General features: G+C 47.2%; 1 protein-coding gene across 1 annotated transcript; it reads left to right on the top strand.

Moving 5' to 3' along the window:
- Positions 1–1899: 1899 nt before the first annotated feature.
- On the top strand, positions 1900–15773 carry LOC137160726 (extracellular serine/threonine protein kinase FAM20C-like). The gene is made up of 10 exons (XM_067559496.1): positions 1900–2785; positions 5123–5298; positions 5440–5518; positions 7013–7105; positions 8288–8403; positions 9079–9259; positions 9632–9741; positions 13544–13625; positions 13900–13959; positions 14330–15773. Exons 1-10 carry the CDS (start codon positions 2289–2291, stop codon positions 14601–14603), a joined length of 1668 nt encoding a protein of 555 aa, XP_067415597.1. The 5' UTR covers positions 1900–2288; the 3' UTR covers positions 14604–15773.
- The last annotated feature ends 1783 nt before the right edge of the window (positions 15774–17556 follow it).

Genomic DNA, 17556 nt, shown 5'->3' with positions numbered 1-17556 from the left:
CCTCAGTCCCTCAGCATTACCCACTCCCTGCTACCTGGCTAGGTCAGCAGGACTTTGAGGTCAGTCATTTTGCTGGAAAACTCTGCTCATGTGAGCCCAGAACATGGTTGCAATTAAGAGTTAATTTCTTTAGCACAGACTAAAGGGGAAATAAGACCTGTTAATTTACTATTGGCCGTGCTATTACTGCAATGCAAAGGAAAGAAATATAGCATTGCCAGAATCTGGGGCGGCGGAAAGAGTCAGCTGGAGACAGTTACTAGGCAACCATCGCACCATGGGACATGAGCAAGCAGAGAACTCATCGTTCTCTCCCCAGCAGCTCTGTGTATGTGTATGTGTTAGAGAGAGTGTGCGTGTGTGTCTTAGAGAATGTCTGACTGTGTGTTAGAGGGAAACGTGAAAGGGGTGGACGTGATACTGCATCAGAGGAATGTGTGTAGAGAATGGGGCTCTGTGTGCCCACATGTACCATCCAACCTCCCTTGACCTGGGCCCAGGTTGGATCTGCTGGCATGGCTATGAAGGGCGTCCCATCTTAGCCCCAGTCCCGAGTTATCCATTCTCCTTTCCCCACATCTCTTAGGTGACAGGAACATTTAAATGGGAAAATTGGCATGTCTTTTACTCCTGTACCCCAGTGCTGGTCTTTCACCCCCAGACTCTCTGGGTCCCACTGGCTGTTGCATTAAGTCTGTGATTGCCAGCTTTGCATGGCTGGTTAAATCTGGGAAACTCTCCCCTTTATTTACCTCCTTGGCCTTCCTGATGGACACAGCTTTGTGTGACTGTATGTCACTGGAAAGATGAATTTCTGCAGGAAGGTTTCCCAAGGCTAAGAAGCCCTTCAAAAGGATTTAAATCTTCCAAACCCATTTAGCTTAGAAAGTAGCTAGCAAGCTAATTTGGAACTTGATGAAGATGCAGCTTTCTCTCTTCCACTTCTGATTTCCGCTTGCCCCCTTCTGCAAAGTGCAGTATCAGCAGAAACAAGGAAGTGCTAGGTACCATATAGTGCAGGTCCCTGCATAACTTTTCCATGGCACCTTGTGCATGACATGCAGCACCCCTTGCTACTCCAGTGCTGGGACCCCACTCCAGATCTGGTGATGCACCTAAATTCTGACCCACAACATCCTCTATTTTTCCAGTTCTAGGATCCCCAAAATAGTTATAACATCTACCTTGATCCTGACCTACAGCACCCTCTGCTGTTCCAAGCCTGTGCCCCCTAAAACAGCTGTGCCAGCACACCTCCCTCCTGAGCTGCAGCTGCCCTTGATGTGCCAGTCCCATTCCTCTCCCCTAGCTCTGCCAATGCTCAAACTGTTGGCATATCCAGTATGAATGTCTCTGTATGTACGTGTAAGTGAGGAGGTTGGTATATTCGAGCGACCTTGTAGTCATGAAGGGAGATGTTAGTGTATATGTGGTTGAGTGAGTGTGTATTTACATGTGAGCAGGAATGTCTGCAAGTATCCCAATGTGAGCAAGTGATGGGATTAAGTTCTTTATTGTATATGTGGATGAATATGTAGATGTAGGTGCAGGCACATAGATATAAATGCAGATGTAAGTGGGGGCATATTAGTGCATATGTCTATGTGACTGGGGGGCTATGTGGGTGGGTAGGAGCAGGTGAGGTGGGCACTGGATATGGGGTGGCATCTGAGGGGGTATGTCAGAGTGAGTGTGTGGGGATACTTAAGATGGTATGTCACTGAACAGATGAGGGTACTTGAGTGAGTAGTTGGGGAGCAGTCTGGGGGAGAGGCTGCAGGTGGATTATAGGCGTGGATTATTGGCAGACCCTTCTGTCATTGAACAATCCACTGCTATTGATCTAGAACTTGCCCTGTTCGCTCTAACCTTGGCACTGCCTGCTTTTCCCTTAGTCAACACTGATAAACCAAACTGCAACCTCCCTTCCTCTCTCTGTCCTGCTGACAGCTGCCACAGTCAGGTGGTCCTCTCCACAAGGGATCTTGGAGCTGCTCCGGACTCACTGCTGTGGACAGACACAATCCCCTTTTGTACTGAAACGACAACAAGAGCAGAAGAGAAGGTGACAGATGTTGCTACCTTAGTTTTCACTTGAATTTTCACCTGCACCAGCTTCTGTATTGCCCTTGGTTTTTAATGCTAAATCCAAGGTGACTTTCCGCTACACTGCTTGGGACTTCTCCATCCTTTCTTTTTTGGTGAGGGGATCAAACTGCATAGGTATTAACTCTTTCCTACCCACACGTGGACGTTTGCCCCTTGCCACGTGTATCAGCCTGGAGAGTATGTTACGTCGCCTGCAGACTCTGCTCCAAAGGAAGTTTAAAATTTTGCTCTTCTTTCTCCTCCTCTTGGCTCTCCTGATGCACATGGCATTGGACTTGGTTCTCCCAGCTGCTCCCAGCTCCTGCAGCTGTTCTCCAAAAGCAGCGAGCCCCTTGGGTCTCCCGCCACCCGGCCCATTGGTTTCAGTCCAAAAAAAGTTGAGCCTGCGGATCCTTCAGGATTTCAGTGGCAGCAATGGCTCCTTGGAGACAGGCTCCCGCTCAGTGGAAGGGAGGGCACGAGCAAAAGGTGGGAGCAAGATGGTTCTCAGAGATCAGAACTCTACGCACCAACGGGCAAGTATGAAGCTGACGTGGGCAGGACGGTCAAAGATGGCGGCGCTCTTTGAGCATCCCCTCTATAAGATCCCAATCCCGGAAGTGATGGAGAAAGACAAGCTCTTCAGTGTTAACCCCAAAGAGAAGTTCACAGTGAAAAGCAGTGGGAGTGATGAATGGTGAGACCACCTGACCCACTGTATTCTTTTAGGAACACAGTAAGGAGACCAGCCTATGGTCCACCTAGTTTGGTATCCTGTCCAGGGCTGGCCCTAAATGTATTTGTACCCCGGGCAAATAATTATTTTGTGTCCTAACTCATTCCTCCCCGCTCAGTTTAGAAGAGGCAGCTCCCAATCCCAGAATGTGGGCATGCAGTGCTGGCTGGTCAGCCAGCCTCGCAGTGTTTGTGTTCTATCACAGAGCTATGACCATAAATGTGCCATCCTAAGCTGTTGCCCATGTATAGATAAAGCCAGCTGTGGGCCTCCCTCCATTAGTGGCCATCGTCAGGTCCTTCGCAGGAAGGCACAAAACTCCCATTCTGCCCCTAACTGTGCAATACTATACCATATTTTTGTGGGGGTGAGAATTTTTTGAACTCAGCAGGTGATCAGCTTATGCCCTGGAGTGCGGACCTTTGTAACTTTATCCTAGTCAGAGTCACTGTTATTCCACATCTCATAAAGGGCCTCCTTTTGAACTGTATTAAGCTATTTGCCTCAGCTAGGCTGCAGCAGTAAATTCCCCAGGTTAATTGCTGGCTGTGGCCTATGTTTTCACAGAGTTCAGAGATGTTGAGAGCCCAGCTTGAGGCTCCTTAGAGGGGCCTGACTGTCAGAGGGCAGACACTCAGCACTTTCTGATAATCAGCCCCCTTTAAAGTGGCTCAAATTGGGCTGCCAAAATCAAACGATATGAGTATCCTTTAGTCCATTTTAAATGTACTTCTATTTAATGTAAGGCCCCCTTGTCCTCATCTCATGGGAGGAAGTCAAAGGGGAGCTTTAGGTTTGCCACCTCTGTACAGTTCATTATATTATATAAGGTATGTTTATTCTGTCTCCTCATCGCCTGTCCAAACTCAATAGTCTTTAATCTCTCAGTGCATGGGAAGACCTGCTCCTCCTCTCTATAGCGCTAACCATTCCCCTCTTCTGACTGTCCCCCTTTGAAATGAGATGACCAACATTTAAATTACCTATAATCTCAGAGTTACTTCTTGCCTTGTATTTCTTGTGATGCTCTCTGATCTGCATAGGACTTGGGGATGCAATGATCACACTGTGGCCATGTGGTTGTTTGTGTCCCCATGTGCCTTTGTTGGTTTTCACCACTATTCCTAGATGAAGAAAAAAAAGCCAGTTAGCGGTTGCTATTGTAAATACATAGCAGCTATTTAAAGGAATCGCATTTTTGGGACATTGTCGTTATTAAAGTTAGAAAGAATGGAAATTCATAGGTATTTTCCAAAAACAACCTTAACTCTATCTCTGAGGATTAGTCTGTCCTATGTCTATAATTTAACCTGGAAGATTGTCACGTGTTGTTTAAGGTATAAGTATCAGATGGTATAGTTCAGTATTCTTCCAGGGGAGGGAGTAGATTTAGATTATGAACTCTTTGGAGTGGGACTGTCTATGTTTGCACAGTACCTGACACAATGAGGCCCTCTTCTCAAGTGCCCAGATCTTCAAAGGTATTTAAGCATCGAACTCCCATTACTTCAATGTACATTTAAGGATATGGGCCTAGGTGCTACTATAATATAAAGTAATAATACAAATGTGCAGAAACTACACTGCATGATTGTTTGAATAGAGATAACGTGAAGTCATCTCCCAAGGTAAATCAGAGGTACATGACAAACTAATCAAAGGAAAATAGTGGATCAGGATAAAAGGTCAGCGTTAAGGTTGTTCCTGAAAAAAAACTACGAATCTCCTTTTTTTCCCTAATTTTTTACAATGTATAAATTCAGGGTATCTCCTTTAAAGTAATTGGTATCATACCAATAACTGTACACACTGGTGGCAATCCCTATGACGGGGCTAGATTTGGACCCCAGGTAAAAATACAGGCAAAGCTGGGCTAAGCAGTTTAAATCTGTTGCCTTTCTTAAAGACATACTGTGGAATCCTTCTTGGATCATCAGATAATGCATCCTCCCCCTTCTGTGCCCAACAGGCACTGTAGGCCAAAGGTTTGGTCTGCCCTAAAATACTTGTGATCTGGTAAGACCAGATTCAGGGGACAAGCTGAGAAGGCCCAATCCAGGAAGAGCCAGAAATGTTGTAGGTCAGGACTGATGGGTGTGTAGGAGCCTAGGCCTGGAAGAGCAGGGAGTGCTCTCCCACTCTGTCTTTGTATTGCCCTTCCTTCCATCTCCTTTCCTCTCTATCCCCTCCCAGCTTCTTGTTTGTTCTTGGTGTGGCCATGACAGAGAACTTTGGAGAGTATATTGTGCACATCCTAAACCCTATTGTTGTTATGCGGTGGTGGCTTTTGGGCTGCAGGGTCAGCAGTAGTAAAGCAGAGATGGTCCTTCCGACTGGGAAGACCCCGTATGATACCTACCCCACGTGGCTCAGGTTCCACATTGGCATCAATCGCTATGAGCTGTACCCTCGCCAGGACACCATCACTGCTACCCTGCTGAAGGAACTTGCTACACAGAAAATCATCAGCTCAGGTACCAGCCTGTGCTTGCCTCTCCACGCCTGCCCTCCATGTCTACATTGCTTTCTGTCGCTCTCTCTGTCTGTCCCTCTCCTCGCTCTCTTTTCTACACTTTCTCCTGCCTTGGCCCAAATGCTTGTCTGTATCATTTCAGTCCAGAAACCTGGAGGGACCCAACTGAAGTTGATCATGACGTTCCCAAATTATGGAGAGGCTCTCTTCAAACCCATGAAGTGAGTAAGGCCAGCAGGAGAGGGGCCAGGGCCCTGTCGGTTCCAGAGATGGGCCTGTACCAACATCCTGGATCCAAACACCTTAGGCTTGGCCTCTTCTGAAATCATTTCATTACATGGTGAGGAAATCCAGCTAGGAGACTGAGGGAGATGAGGACTCTACCATTATTCCATGAGCTCCCTTACCAGAGCCCCTATATGGGAAGCTGGAGAGGTGAGGTGACCTCTCCCATTGACATCTGCTTCCTGGGAACAAATGAGACATGCTGTTTGTTTCTGATGGGGTGGTGCGACCTCTAGTGGTAAAGGGGTGCAAATCTTCAGAGTGGATCATTTTGTACATATATTGTTTGCACATCATGCAGGGCTTACGAGAGGTGCGGTGAAGGAGGGATGATTGTATCAGAGGCCCCAAGCTCAGAGTACCCCCCCAAACATCTGTAATGTCTGTGTAACTAAATAAATGGAAGGAATTGCGGTGTACACGATGTACTGGGGCTGCTAATTTCCCTCTACGGGCCTGACAGCATGTATATGGAAAGAATAACAGGAGCGGTGTCAGGATGGGGGACTCTATCCTGGGAAGCAGTGAATCTGAAAAAGATTTGGGAGTCATGGTGATAATCAGCTGAACATGAACTCCCTGTGTGATGCTGTGTCCAAATGCAATTCTAGGATGTATAAACAGAAGAATCTCAAATAGGAGGAGAGAAGTTATTTTATCTGTTTATTTGGGATTGGTGCAACTGCTGCTTGAGTACTGTGTCCAGTTCTAGTGCACACAGTTCAAGAAGTATGTTGATAAATTGGTGCGGGTTCAGAGAAAAGCCACGAGAATGATTAAAGGATTAGGAAACATGCTTTACACAGCAATCAACTCAAAGCGCTCAATCTGTTTAGCTTAACAAAGAGACGGTTAAGGGGTGACTTGTTTACAGGCTGTAAGTATTTACATGGGGAACAAATATTTAATAATGGGCTGTTCACTCTAGCAGAGAAAGGTAGAGCACGACCCAATGACTGGAAGTGGAAGCTAGACAATTTCAGGCTGGAAATAAGGTGTAAATTTTTTATGGTGAGAGTAATTAACCATCAGGACAATTCACCAAGGGTGGTGGTGGACTCTCCATCACCGGCAATTTTTCAATCAAGGTTGGATATTTTTCTACAAGATCTGCTCAAAGAATTATTGGGGGGAAGGTCTCTGGCCTGTGTTATACAGGAAGTCAGGCTAGATGATTACAATGTTCCCTTCTGGCCTTGGAATCTATGAGTTTATGGAAACATAGGTGGGGTGACACGAAGGCTATTAATGAAGGGGGTGGATGGAAGTTTCTACAGCTCTGGTGTCCACCGTGAGTTTGGCAAGGGAAGTGACATAGAGCAGGCACCTGGGCCAGAACGTAAATGACTCTATAGCAGTGAGAAGGCTTAGGCTCAGCTCCGGAGGCTTTAACTTCCTCTGTCCCATCCCCCCCTCCCCTTTCATTTTAGGCAGACCCGGGAGCAGGAGACCCCAGCAGATTTCTTTTACTTCTCAGACTTTGAACGACACAATGCAGAAATAGCAGCCTTTCACCTGGACAGGTGAGCCCCTCAAAGCCCTTCCGGCTCTCAGCTCTGTTCTTCAGGGGATAGATAGTACATCTATTAAAGGCAGCTGGCAGCACCCCTGAGTTCTTTGCTACAGGATCTGCAATCTGCAGGGAGCCGTCTGCTGGGGAAAGAGGGGAACCCTAATACAGACTGTTAGCTCCTTGGGAAAATGATTGTGTCTTTCCATATGTCACCAAAACACCATGCACACCTATGATACTATATAAATCTATCTTCATGTTCATTCAACCCTAAGAGCCCACCCCCTACATTGCTTATTCAATGGGCCTGAATCTAGCCCTGGAAGGCATATAGCTTTGCCAATACACCTCAGTCTTGACTTGCAGCATTTCCAACGGTAGCAGTCCTGGGACCCCTTGACACAAACAGCTGTCTATACACTTCATTCCTGACATTGGAGTACCTCTCTTCTTCCCCCCCAATCCAGCTCTGTCCATGTACTCCTGTCCGGACCCATAGGATGCCCTCTGGCCTGCCCTGCCCCCTGGCCAGTCCTGGGCCCCAAACTAAACTCTGCTGATGTACCCTAATACTGACTCTGTGCCTTTCCGATACATGGCTCGCCTAAACAGAGCATCCTGCCATATTGATTGTAAAGTGGTTTTTCGATGTGAACAAATATCCATTTAGGGACAGACCTGACTGAAAGCTACCATCATTGCACGTCAGGTGCAGGATACAGCCCCAGTGTGACCCATTCTTTATTCCCCCAATGACAAAGTCAGGAAGTTTCTGAGGTATTCCCAGCCTTCATTAGAGTATCTTCTCCAGGAATTTAGGAGTTGCTGTACTGGATCAGATCATCTGTTCTCAACCTCCACGTAAAGGAGAGCAGAGCAATGGGCCATCTAGTCCAGTAACCTGTGTCCAACACCTGCCTGTATCTGAAGCTTCAGAGGAAGGTGCAAAATCCCCATGATTTGCACTTAATTGTGCAATACTACAACAATGGGGTAGAAGAAATATATTTTCCTGACCCCACCAAAGCATGGTGGTCAATAGCCCTTGTCATTTTTACCCTAGCTAAAGTCACTGCAGATGCCATTCTTACCATCTTTCATCTCGTTGTGAAACAAGCACTCAGCTTAGGAAAGAAACGGCTTTGGTCCTGCATTATGTTTAGTTCCTTGTGTGCTCTCCTTGTTCCCAAAGAATCCTGGATTTCCGGAGAATCCCCCCAGTGTCTGGCCGTTTGGTGAATATAACCAAGGAGATTCGGGACATTACAACTGACAAGAAACTGGCTAGAACCTTCTTCATCTCCCCAGGTGAGTGTTTTCTGTCTGTGTGCCCATCACAAGCTTCTCGGCTGGGCTAGTGTGGGGGGAACTGCAACTCCAGTGACACGCGTCTTCACACCCCACTTACCACTGCCCAACTCACATGTGATTAAGGAATGATCTGCAGTGCATCTGGATGCAGATCACCTGCCTGAGTATTCTGGAGCTGCTCCCAGGTTATCTGTCTGGGGTCTATGTCTCCCTCCAGTCCAGGTTATCTGCCTGCTTGCTCCAGCTCACTAGGGGTTACCCGTCCAGGAATCCCATCTTCCCTTGGAGTTACCTGCCTGGGTGCTTCTCTCCCAAGGTTCAGCAATTCCCAACTACTTTACTCAGTGGTCATGTCTTCTTCCCCAGCTCATCAATCTCTTGCCAGCTGAGTATTTCAGGCTGTGGGTGTGATAGTGGGATTCCAGCTGTGTCCTTGGTGCATTCCAGCCACACTGGAGCCCATTTAGGTTAACTGCACCATGAGAGCAGACCTGCTTTCCTCTAATCTAGCTCTATGGCTGTAAAGAATTACTGTCCACATCCTGCAGATGAGCTCCCCTCAGCCAGTGTGCCATCGCACGCACCAGATATACTCTGTTATCCCTTGGGTGGCTTGGGACTGCTGCTCTTTGGTGACCTTTGCTCTTTCCTGATTTGACCGGCTCCCCCCAGCCAGCAACGTCTGCTTCTTTGGCGAGTGCTCCTACTACTGCTCCACGGAGCACGCCCTGTGCGGCAAACCGGACCAGCTCGAGGGCTCCATGGCAGCCTTTCTGCCTGACAAGGAGCTGGCCAAACGCCACTCCTGGCGCAGCCCCTGGAGACGCTCCTACCACAAGAGCAAGAAGGCGGAGTGAGTGTGTTGGGTGGGAAGGTTCGGGATGCAGGCGGGGTGGGTGGAGAATGAAGACTGTCAGCAGGACTGACAGCTGTGTGGGAAGAGGAGGTGTGGGGAGGGGGAGGGGAAGGGGGGGAAGGCGGTACAGTGTCAGGGTGCTGGACCAGGGATGCAAGCTGAAGGTGGTGGTCTTCCCCACAGCATGGCCAAACATGATGGGGGACATCTACCCTGGACTGTCCCTTGAAATCCATTCCTGGGGGAGGGGGTTGAGAAGACCCAGGGAAGTCCAAATGGTTAAAAGGAATCATCCGAAGTTTCTGGGAAACACACACACACCGGAGCCCAGGATATCTTGTGATTTCCCCCTTCGGCCTCTCTTCTAAGGTGGGAATTGAATCAGAATTACTGCGCCCAGGTGAAAAAGACACCGCCCTACAACAGCGGCTCCCGCCTGCTCGACCTCATAGACATGACTGTTCTTGACTTCCTGATGGGTGAGTGTGGGCCCCTCTCTGGGTTGGAGGAGTCCTCGGTATGCCCCAGTCCCTCACTGCAGGCCTGCACTTACAGCTCCGCCCATGTGTGATACACTCGTGTCTGCAAGGAGACTCTGAGGCTTTTGCATAGATACTTTTATTTATAGACCAGACAGAACTCACAGGGCATTTGCAGAGCCCCTCCAAAGGAACTGTCTGTCTCCCTGCCTGCTTTAACAGGCTATCCCTCACCAGTCGCAGCCTCTCAGTGTTACTGCATGAGTCCCTTGCTCTGCCCCCTACTGGCAGCTCTTTGCTATTGCACATCACACCAAGTTAGGTATTTCCATCCTTACACTTAATTTTAAACTTTAACTTCCAGAATTTTGTTTGAATTCTGTTTTAAACTAAATGAACTCTGAGCTAGTACATTCTCCTCCATTTCTGAAATGTCATTCTTGGCCCTTTTGTTATATCTGACACTATCTTGATTACCAGCAGAAAGCTGTTTTCTTCTTGACTGTTATTAACGCCATGGCACCATAATGACTCTCCCCTAGATCACTGAGGTTCAGGTTGTTGTTTGGGAGCATGAAGTCCAGCTTATCAAGTGTTGCAGAGTAACATTCACAGCAGTGGATACAATATTGCCCTTTAATACACTTCCTTGTTGACCAAACTACAACATTGTTGGTCTGCACCACATTGGGAGAGCGTCTTTCCTTTTAGTAAAGGTACCTTTTTATCTTATCTGTGCCCAGGTTTGCGTCCCCACACAGCTAACTTCAACATCCTGATTTGCTTAGCTGGCCAGCATTTTCTATATCTATTTTTGCATCATCCTGTCTAGAATGTACTGCCGATGGCTCGCTCCATCGAGCACTGCCAACAAGTCACAATTGCCCTTACAAAGGTAATAGAAACAGTAACAGCTAATGAAAATAGCTGTGCTGAAGATATCCTAGTCTTGAGCTGTGGTGGCCCTGGGAATTCCTTAAATCAAGGCAATACAGCTCGAGATCATCTATGAGTTTGTAGCACATTATCTTCTCCCATCTCACAATAGGCATTCAAAGCAGCTAGTGTTGTGGGGCAAAAAAAGTGGTTAAATCCTGTTGTACTGGTAGCCACAAAGTCAGGAACCCTGACCTGTGCCATGTGACAGGGACATGATCTTTTGTAACCCCATGCCAAATGACTGAAGCCAGGAATAAAAACCAGTTGGCTATATTCTGGTCACAGGATGGGAGAAGAATTTACCTTTACTTCAGTGGGGCCACATAGATGCAAATCTATGCATCTGACGAAGAGGGTTGCAGCCCACGAAAGCTTATGCCTGCAGAAATTTGTTAGTCTTTAAGGTGCTACAGGACTCTCGTTTTTTTTATGTGGCCTATATGTTTTGTGCTCTTACACTGGGTGGCTGGTGTTTTTAACTTATCTCCAAGCAGTTAAACACTAGGATCTACATTACCTTTGCTACAGACAATATACAGTTTTATAGCATTTGCTGCACTGGTGCATTCAAAAGACAATTATGGCTATTGCCCAGTCACTGACTAATGCTGTTAGTGCTTTATTTCCTAACTACTCTCATTCCTGCCACTTCTGTTTCATACTCTTCTTCTTTGCTGTGGATGTATTCCAGTGCCCTGCCTCGGTGCTGTTCATGGTGTTCTGCTCACTCAGGGATCTGAACAGCATGTCTTGATCACTGCTTGTTTGTTGTCTCTGCTGAGTCCCAATTTCTTTAACTGCTTACATAACTTGGATAAGTTCCCTTTCCCACTATCATTTGTCACTGATGCATGCAGTTAGACTGATTTGCTGCTGGTGCCATTGGACTTACTTCTGCTCCATTTATGGCTATTGTTCATTGATAGCTTTTAGGTTACCTCAGATTGTTGCAGTGAGAAAAGTTGGAGGGACTTTGGAGATCTTCCCTGTTAGCATATTTCACTTGTTTCCCCACATAGGCATATTATTGGATACACTGTCCACTAAGCAAGTGTTATAGTTTCCTCTGAAGTGTGTTGCATTGTCCACTGCTAAATAAAGGATGCTGGGCTTGACTGACCCTATGGCTAGTCTCCTTATCTCTGTTATTGTGGTTAGCTGTTTATCTCTACTGGAGTTTATTTTCCCTTGCCATTTACAGTACCTGATCATTCTCAGGGTCCTGCCTCAATAAGGTTTCCGTGAGACTAAATTTTAGTATTCAGAGACAAGCAGATCCAATCAGTTTCTGCTGCCTTTCTGCTTCCAGTACTACCACTGAATCCATGTTTTCAAGCAGAAATTCATCAGATGCTGCCTCTCTTGAGGTCGTTGCAGGTGAGGTCACAATTCAGTCCAAATGCTGCTGTCCACAAATCTACCAGCAGGGATGGAAAAACAGATTGCAGATGTGAATTGCTTCATATTTGATCCCTGAGCAGGCGTCTCCAGGTGCAAACAACAGGATTGCCAGGATCCCTAGCACATCCAGCAAAGTCTGGTGTGCTCTCTGTGTCAGGATTGCCAGGATCCCTAGCACATCCAGCAAAGTCTGGTGTGCTCTCTGTGTCAGTCCCACCCGCCGCTGGTACAATTCTGGTAAAATCCTTGCTCAGAATAATATCTTAACCTACAGCTTTTGCTTTAATTTAGTGAAGTCTGAGTGTCACTGTTTAAAAAACTGGAGCGTTTGACTGACATGATCTCTTATTGATAAATCTAGTGCTGTTTATTCCTCATGGCTCCGTTATCCTGGGTGGTGATTGTTAGGATCATTCTTCTTTCCTTTTTTAAAGATCAGCATCTCAGCTGCTTTATTCTAGTCTCTGATGATCTCCATGGCTGTTCAAAAATAATCATTAGGGTCCAAAAATACATTAGCTTCTTCCTTTCACTACCTTACGATACATAGAAACCAGGCCAGCTTCTCCACGTATTCCCTTCACAGTTCCAACCTGCACCATTCCACTTCCAGCTATTCCAGTCCTGCTCAATCTCTCCACATTCACAACTCTAGTTTTGCACTTTCAATCCTGAAGTGCAGCTCTCTCCTGCTGTTCCATTTCCCCCCGCTACAGGCACACAGACTTGAGCTGTAGCATCCCCTGCTGTCCCAGTCCTGGGACCTCCCCTGAAGAGAAACAGGCAATCCTATCAAATAGGGCAGTGTTTCTCAAGCCCACCAAACTCATTTCACAGATGACCCACTAGAAGTTCATCCCAGGTCTCTAAAGGAGAAAGGCTACATACAGCACTAACTCAGCCTCTCCACACTGTGAGTCATTTAGACACTTTCTTTACCTTGGTCTACACTGCAGAGTTAGGTCGATGTAAGGCAGTTTACGTCAACCTAACTCTGTAAGCGTCTACACTAAAATGTCACTCCCACTGACGTAATTCGCCCACTACCCTGACGTAATAATTCCACCTCAGTGAGAGGTGTAGCGCTTAGGTTGATATAGTTAGGTCAACGCAGTGTCAGTGTAGACACTGTGTTGCTTACATCAACTGTTGCTGCCTTTCAGAAGCTGTCCCACAATGCCCCACACTGACAATTACATCTGTGAAAGTGCTCCTGCTGAGGACGTGCATTGCCAACACAAGGAGCAAAGTGCGGACATGCAGAAGTGATTGAATTACTGCAGGGGCTGTACGTCGACATAACTTAGGTCGACACAATTTTGTAGCGTAGACATACCCTTTGTCTGCTCTCGTTCTTGAGCTTAGGATGTGCTTGAAGCAGAATGTCCAGTTTATCTTCTCTACTGCTTTCCCTCTTCCCCTTTGGCCTTCCCCTGTCCCCGTTCTCCTTTCCCTTCTGCAGGTAACATGGACCGACACCACTATGAGACCTTTGAGAGTTTTGGTAACGATACTTTCCTTCTTCACCTGGACAACGGCCGAGGGTAAGGGTAGGAGATGGCTCCTGCTGACAAGGAATATGGAGAACAGATGCAGGGAGGCCTGGGGAAGCTCTGGGGCTCAGTAACTCCTCCCCAGGGCGGTCTTTGCACATGCTGAGGATGATGTGGTGGCCCAGACGGGATGGACATTGTTTGTGATGTCATTGCCATGTTGCTGTTGAAGTCTCTGGCCCAGGTGGGATGGACAATATTGAATAGCTCATAAGGGGCACATTAGACTCATCCAGGAAACTGACGCTCTGTTTGCTCTCCTTAGATTTGGGAGACATTCTCATGATGAAATGTCCATCCTGGCCCCTCTCCAGCAGTGCTGCAGGTAATGGCTTTCTTTGCCCCTTCTCTCCTGTCCGACTCCACCCCAGGGAGTAGCTTTCTAAGGAATCAATGGAAGCCTGATTATTCTGGTTCAGGAAGGGCCCTGTGTGGGCTTGGGCGACTGGATTTTCCAAGTGAAAAAGCAGGATCTCTGTCATATGAAGCAGAGTGGCTGCTGCACCCCACCCCAAAGGTGGCTTCATTTCAGCAGTGGGTGAGCAATCCTTGCATATACTGTCTGCAAAGCACTCTGGGATCATTCAGGATGGAAGGTGCTGCATGAATATCAGGTGTTGTTGTGGCTGTCCTTTTACTTGTTTGATTTTTCTTTTCTCCCCTTTTTCTTCCTTACCCCCCGCCCCCACTCTTAGTATCAAGAAGTCGACATACTTGCGCTTGCAGCTGCTCGCCATGGAGCCGTACCGCCTCAGTGACATCATGCGGGAGTCGCTGGCTTCAGACCGCCTCTCACCAGTCCTATCAGAGCCTCACCTGGAGGCACTGGACCGGCGGCTCCAGAGGATACTAGACATGGTGCGGGTGTGCATGGCAAAAGGAGGCCAGCAGGAGGTGCTGGTGGATGACATGGGAAAGCTACAACATGGGATATGGCAGCACCAAGAGACAAGAAGCAAACAAGCGTGATGGACTGAGCAGACACCCCTTCCCATCATAACTCCTGCGGCTGCCTCTGCAAGCTGGACTCTTGCTGAAAGAGAATCAGCACGGGTGCAGCCACAGCTAGGTGCCCATAGTGGGGGCATAGTCCCTGGATCTGCTGTTGGTGGGGAGAGGGAGATAGTTTAGAGGAGGAAGTGAGAGGGGCAAAGAGAGACAAGTGGGGGATCTGGCTGTAATCAAGGGGAGAACCCTCCAAAGTGACCTTAGGGAGGGAGAGCAGGCTTGGGACGGAAGTAGATTTCAAATGCCTGTAAGCATTCAGCTCCTCAGAGTCCTGGAGCCAGCAGGGCAGCCTACACTAGAAATTTGCATCGATGTAACACTTCTAGTGAAGACAGTCTAAGCCGGCAGGAGAGAGCTCTCCTGTCAGCTTAATAACTCCACCTCTATGAGAGGCGGTAGCTATGTTGGCGGGAAAATCTCTCTCCCTGATATAGTGCTGTCTACACTTCAAGTTAGGTTGGTATAACTACAGTGCTCAGGGTTGTGGATCATGCCTCTCAAGTATTTTTTCTTCTCCCTCTTTCTTGATAAATCCTTCACAAACTCTGCATCTCCCAGGGGAACAAAAGGCTTTTAATTACCTATGGAATTACATTACTTTGCACTCAGAAGAACCAGGGTTGTGGATTTTTCACACCTCTGAGTGAGGTAGTTATAGCGAAGTAAGTGTGTAGTGTAGAGCTGGGTTTAGGTAAGGCAGAGGAGCATGGCCTACTTAGGGAGAAATGTTGCTCTGATGGATGACATTGCTGAGGAATCAGGAGATCTGGGTTTATTTCTTGAATCTGCCATCACCTCTGTGTGAGCTTGAGTAAGTCACTTATCTCTCTGTGCCTCTGCTCCCCTTCTGTAAAAGGGAGGTAATAATCATGCCTTTCTCTCACCGATGTCACTCTGTTTGTAAGCTCTTTGGGCCAGGGATTGTCTCTCACTATGTCTTTGTACAGCACCTAGCACATGGGGCCCTGTTCTTGGTTGGGGTCTGTAGGCACTGCTGGAATACAAGTAAATAACATATGAATATTTTGCAGGGGGAAAGCCTCCAGTGGGGACTCCCTGTCTGTACAGTAACAGTCACATTAAAAAATAATAGCTTCTTAGCCCATGTTTAATGTGTCCCTGTCTTTTTGTTACTCACACAGATAACAAGCCTGTGATGGATGTGTTAATAAATAACCCTCACTTCGCTGGGAGCATGCTGCCATGGCTGGAAACTCACAGGCAGAGTAACTGGGCGTGCAACAGGTCACCAAGGTAGCATGGTCTAGTGATCAGTGCATAGCTTTAGGAGTGAGGAAGACCTGGGTTCCATACGTAACTCCTCTGCTAGTTTGCTGTGTGGAGCCTGGAGAATCCACAAAAGTGCTGTATAAAGCAAAAGAATGCATTATTGTGATAGTGGAGGCTATCTGTTTGCCACTGCAGACCTTTGCTGGTATCTCAGCCTGTGCCACTGCCATAACTTCACACTCTGTTGGGTTTCCTTTGCTTAGTATATATCATTGCCCTCATCCTAGTGTGAAAACAAGGTGCTAGTGACCACTGGCATTTTAAACCCCACAAGCTCTAGACCTGTTCTGAGCAGGGTTGAATGATACAGTGGTTAAAAGCAATGGCAGATAGACTGCAGGAGAGGTGCCATTGCTGTCACCAGTGGAACTGCCCCAGTGATAGCAGCAGTGGAAAATTAGTCTAGTGTAGTAGAAAAAGCTCAAAGGGAGATGGAATTACCAAATCTCTGGTACACAGAGCAATAGAGAGAATCCCCCAGCCCCAACCTCCAATAGGAGGGCGGACCATTGCAGATTCTCATGTAAAGCCTGTCACCACTTCTTAATTCTCCCTGTATACGGGTAATAGCAATATACATGACTTTTCACATTCACAACACTTTATCTAGTAGATCCTCACAACCAAAAATGAGACAAAGGATGGTCCTGTACTCCAGGCATGAATCTGGGACTGGAGAGAGCTGGATTCAAGTCCCTCCTCTGCTGCAGACTTCCTGTATGCCCTTGGCCAAGTCACCTGTGCCTCAGTTCCCCCTCTGTAAAATGGATTAATAGCACTTCCTTAACTCAGGAGGGGGTTGTGAGGAGAACTGTATTAAAAACTGGGGTGCTCAGGCGCTGCATTAATGGGGACTGGGGTACACAAATCTCCCCTGCAAAGTGGGTAATACCCATTTACAGATGGGAAAACTGAGAGGTGAAGAGACAGGTCACAGAAAGAGCCATTGGCAGAGCCAGGACTAGTATACAAGATTTCCTACCCTGTGTCTAAACTATTGGTTCACATCTCTCTCCAGATTTTTTTCCTCCTCCCTCTTTTCTTGATAAATCCTTGACAAACTCTGTAGCGGTGGTATCACTGCAGGTCCCAGGGGAACAAAAGGCATCAGTCTTTTAATTACCTATGGGATTACATGACTTTGAACTCAGAAGAATCAGGATTGTGGTCTGGGGTTGCGGGGAGGAGAATGAGTGAGCCTGCATTTCCAATACAGTTATCTAAACTCATAGCAAAGAGAAACAGAAACTATCCAGCCAAGGTTTTGGGATCAGTAATCTGTCTTTCCTTTTCAAATGCCCCCTGCTTGAATTTTCTCTTACCCCCCCCAACCCATGTGAAAGTTGTTCTTTTAAATGGCAAAGATCTATTCAGGGATAAGAACCATATTTAGTCCTCGGGGCTCAGCACCTGGATTATCCTCTAATCCTTCTAGGGGAGTTGGAAACTAATCTGCAGTAGGTTTACGTCAACAAAAGCAGCGATGGGGGCAGGGGAAAGGCAGGTGCTGTTAGGACTGTTGGTGGTGGTGTTACTATTAGGTTGCAGTAGTATCCAGGATATGCTAGGTGCTAGGGTTCCTGCTTCAAGGAATGGAGATCTTGAGGTACAGGGAGAGATTAAA

The sequence above is a fragment of the Emydura macquarii genome, unplaced genomic scaffold, assembly GCF_026122565.2.
Source record: "Emydura macquarii macquarii isolate MOO-44397 ecotype Brisbane River unplaced genomic scaffold, CSIRO-AGI_Emac_v2 contig_2205, whole genome shotgun sequence".
Lineage (NCBI taxonomy): Eukaryota > Metazoa > Chordata > Testudines > Chelidae > Emydura > Emydura macquarii.
The sequence above is the reverse complement of the archived record's forward strand: the minus strand, read 5'-3'. Positions and strand labels throughout refer to the sequence as shown.

Excerpts from the sequence above, each read along its gene's own strand:
- LOC137160726 (XM_067559496.1), top strand. The coding sequence starts at position 2,289 with ATGTTACGTCGCCTGCAGACTCTGCTCCAAAGGAAGTTTAAAATTTTG. Across the intron at positions 8,404-9,078 it reads AACCTTCTTCATCTCCCCAG|CCAGCAACGTCTGCTTCTTT; the intron begins GTGAGTGTTTTC and ends GGCTCCCCCCAG. Across the intron at positions 9,742-13,543 it reads TGTTCTTGACTTCCTGATGG|GTAACATGGACCGACACCAC; the intron begins GTGAGTGTGGGC and ends TCCCTTCTGCAG.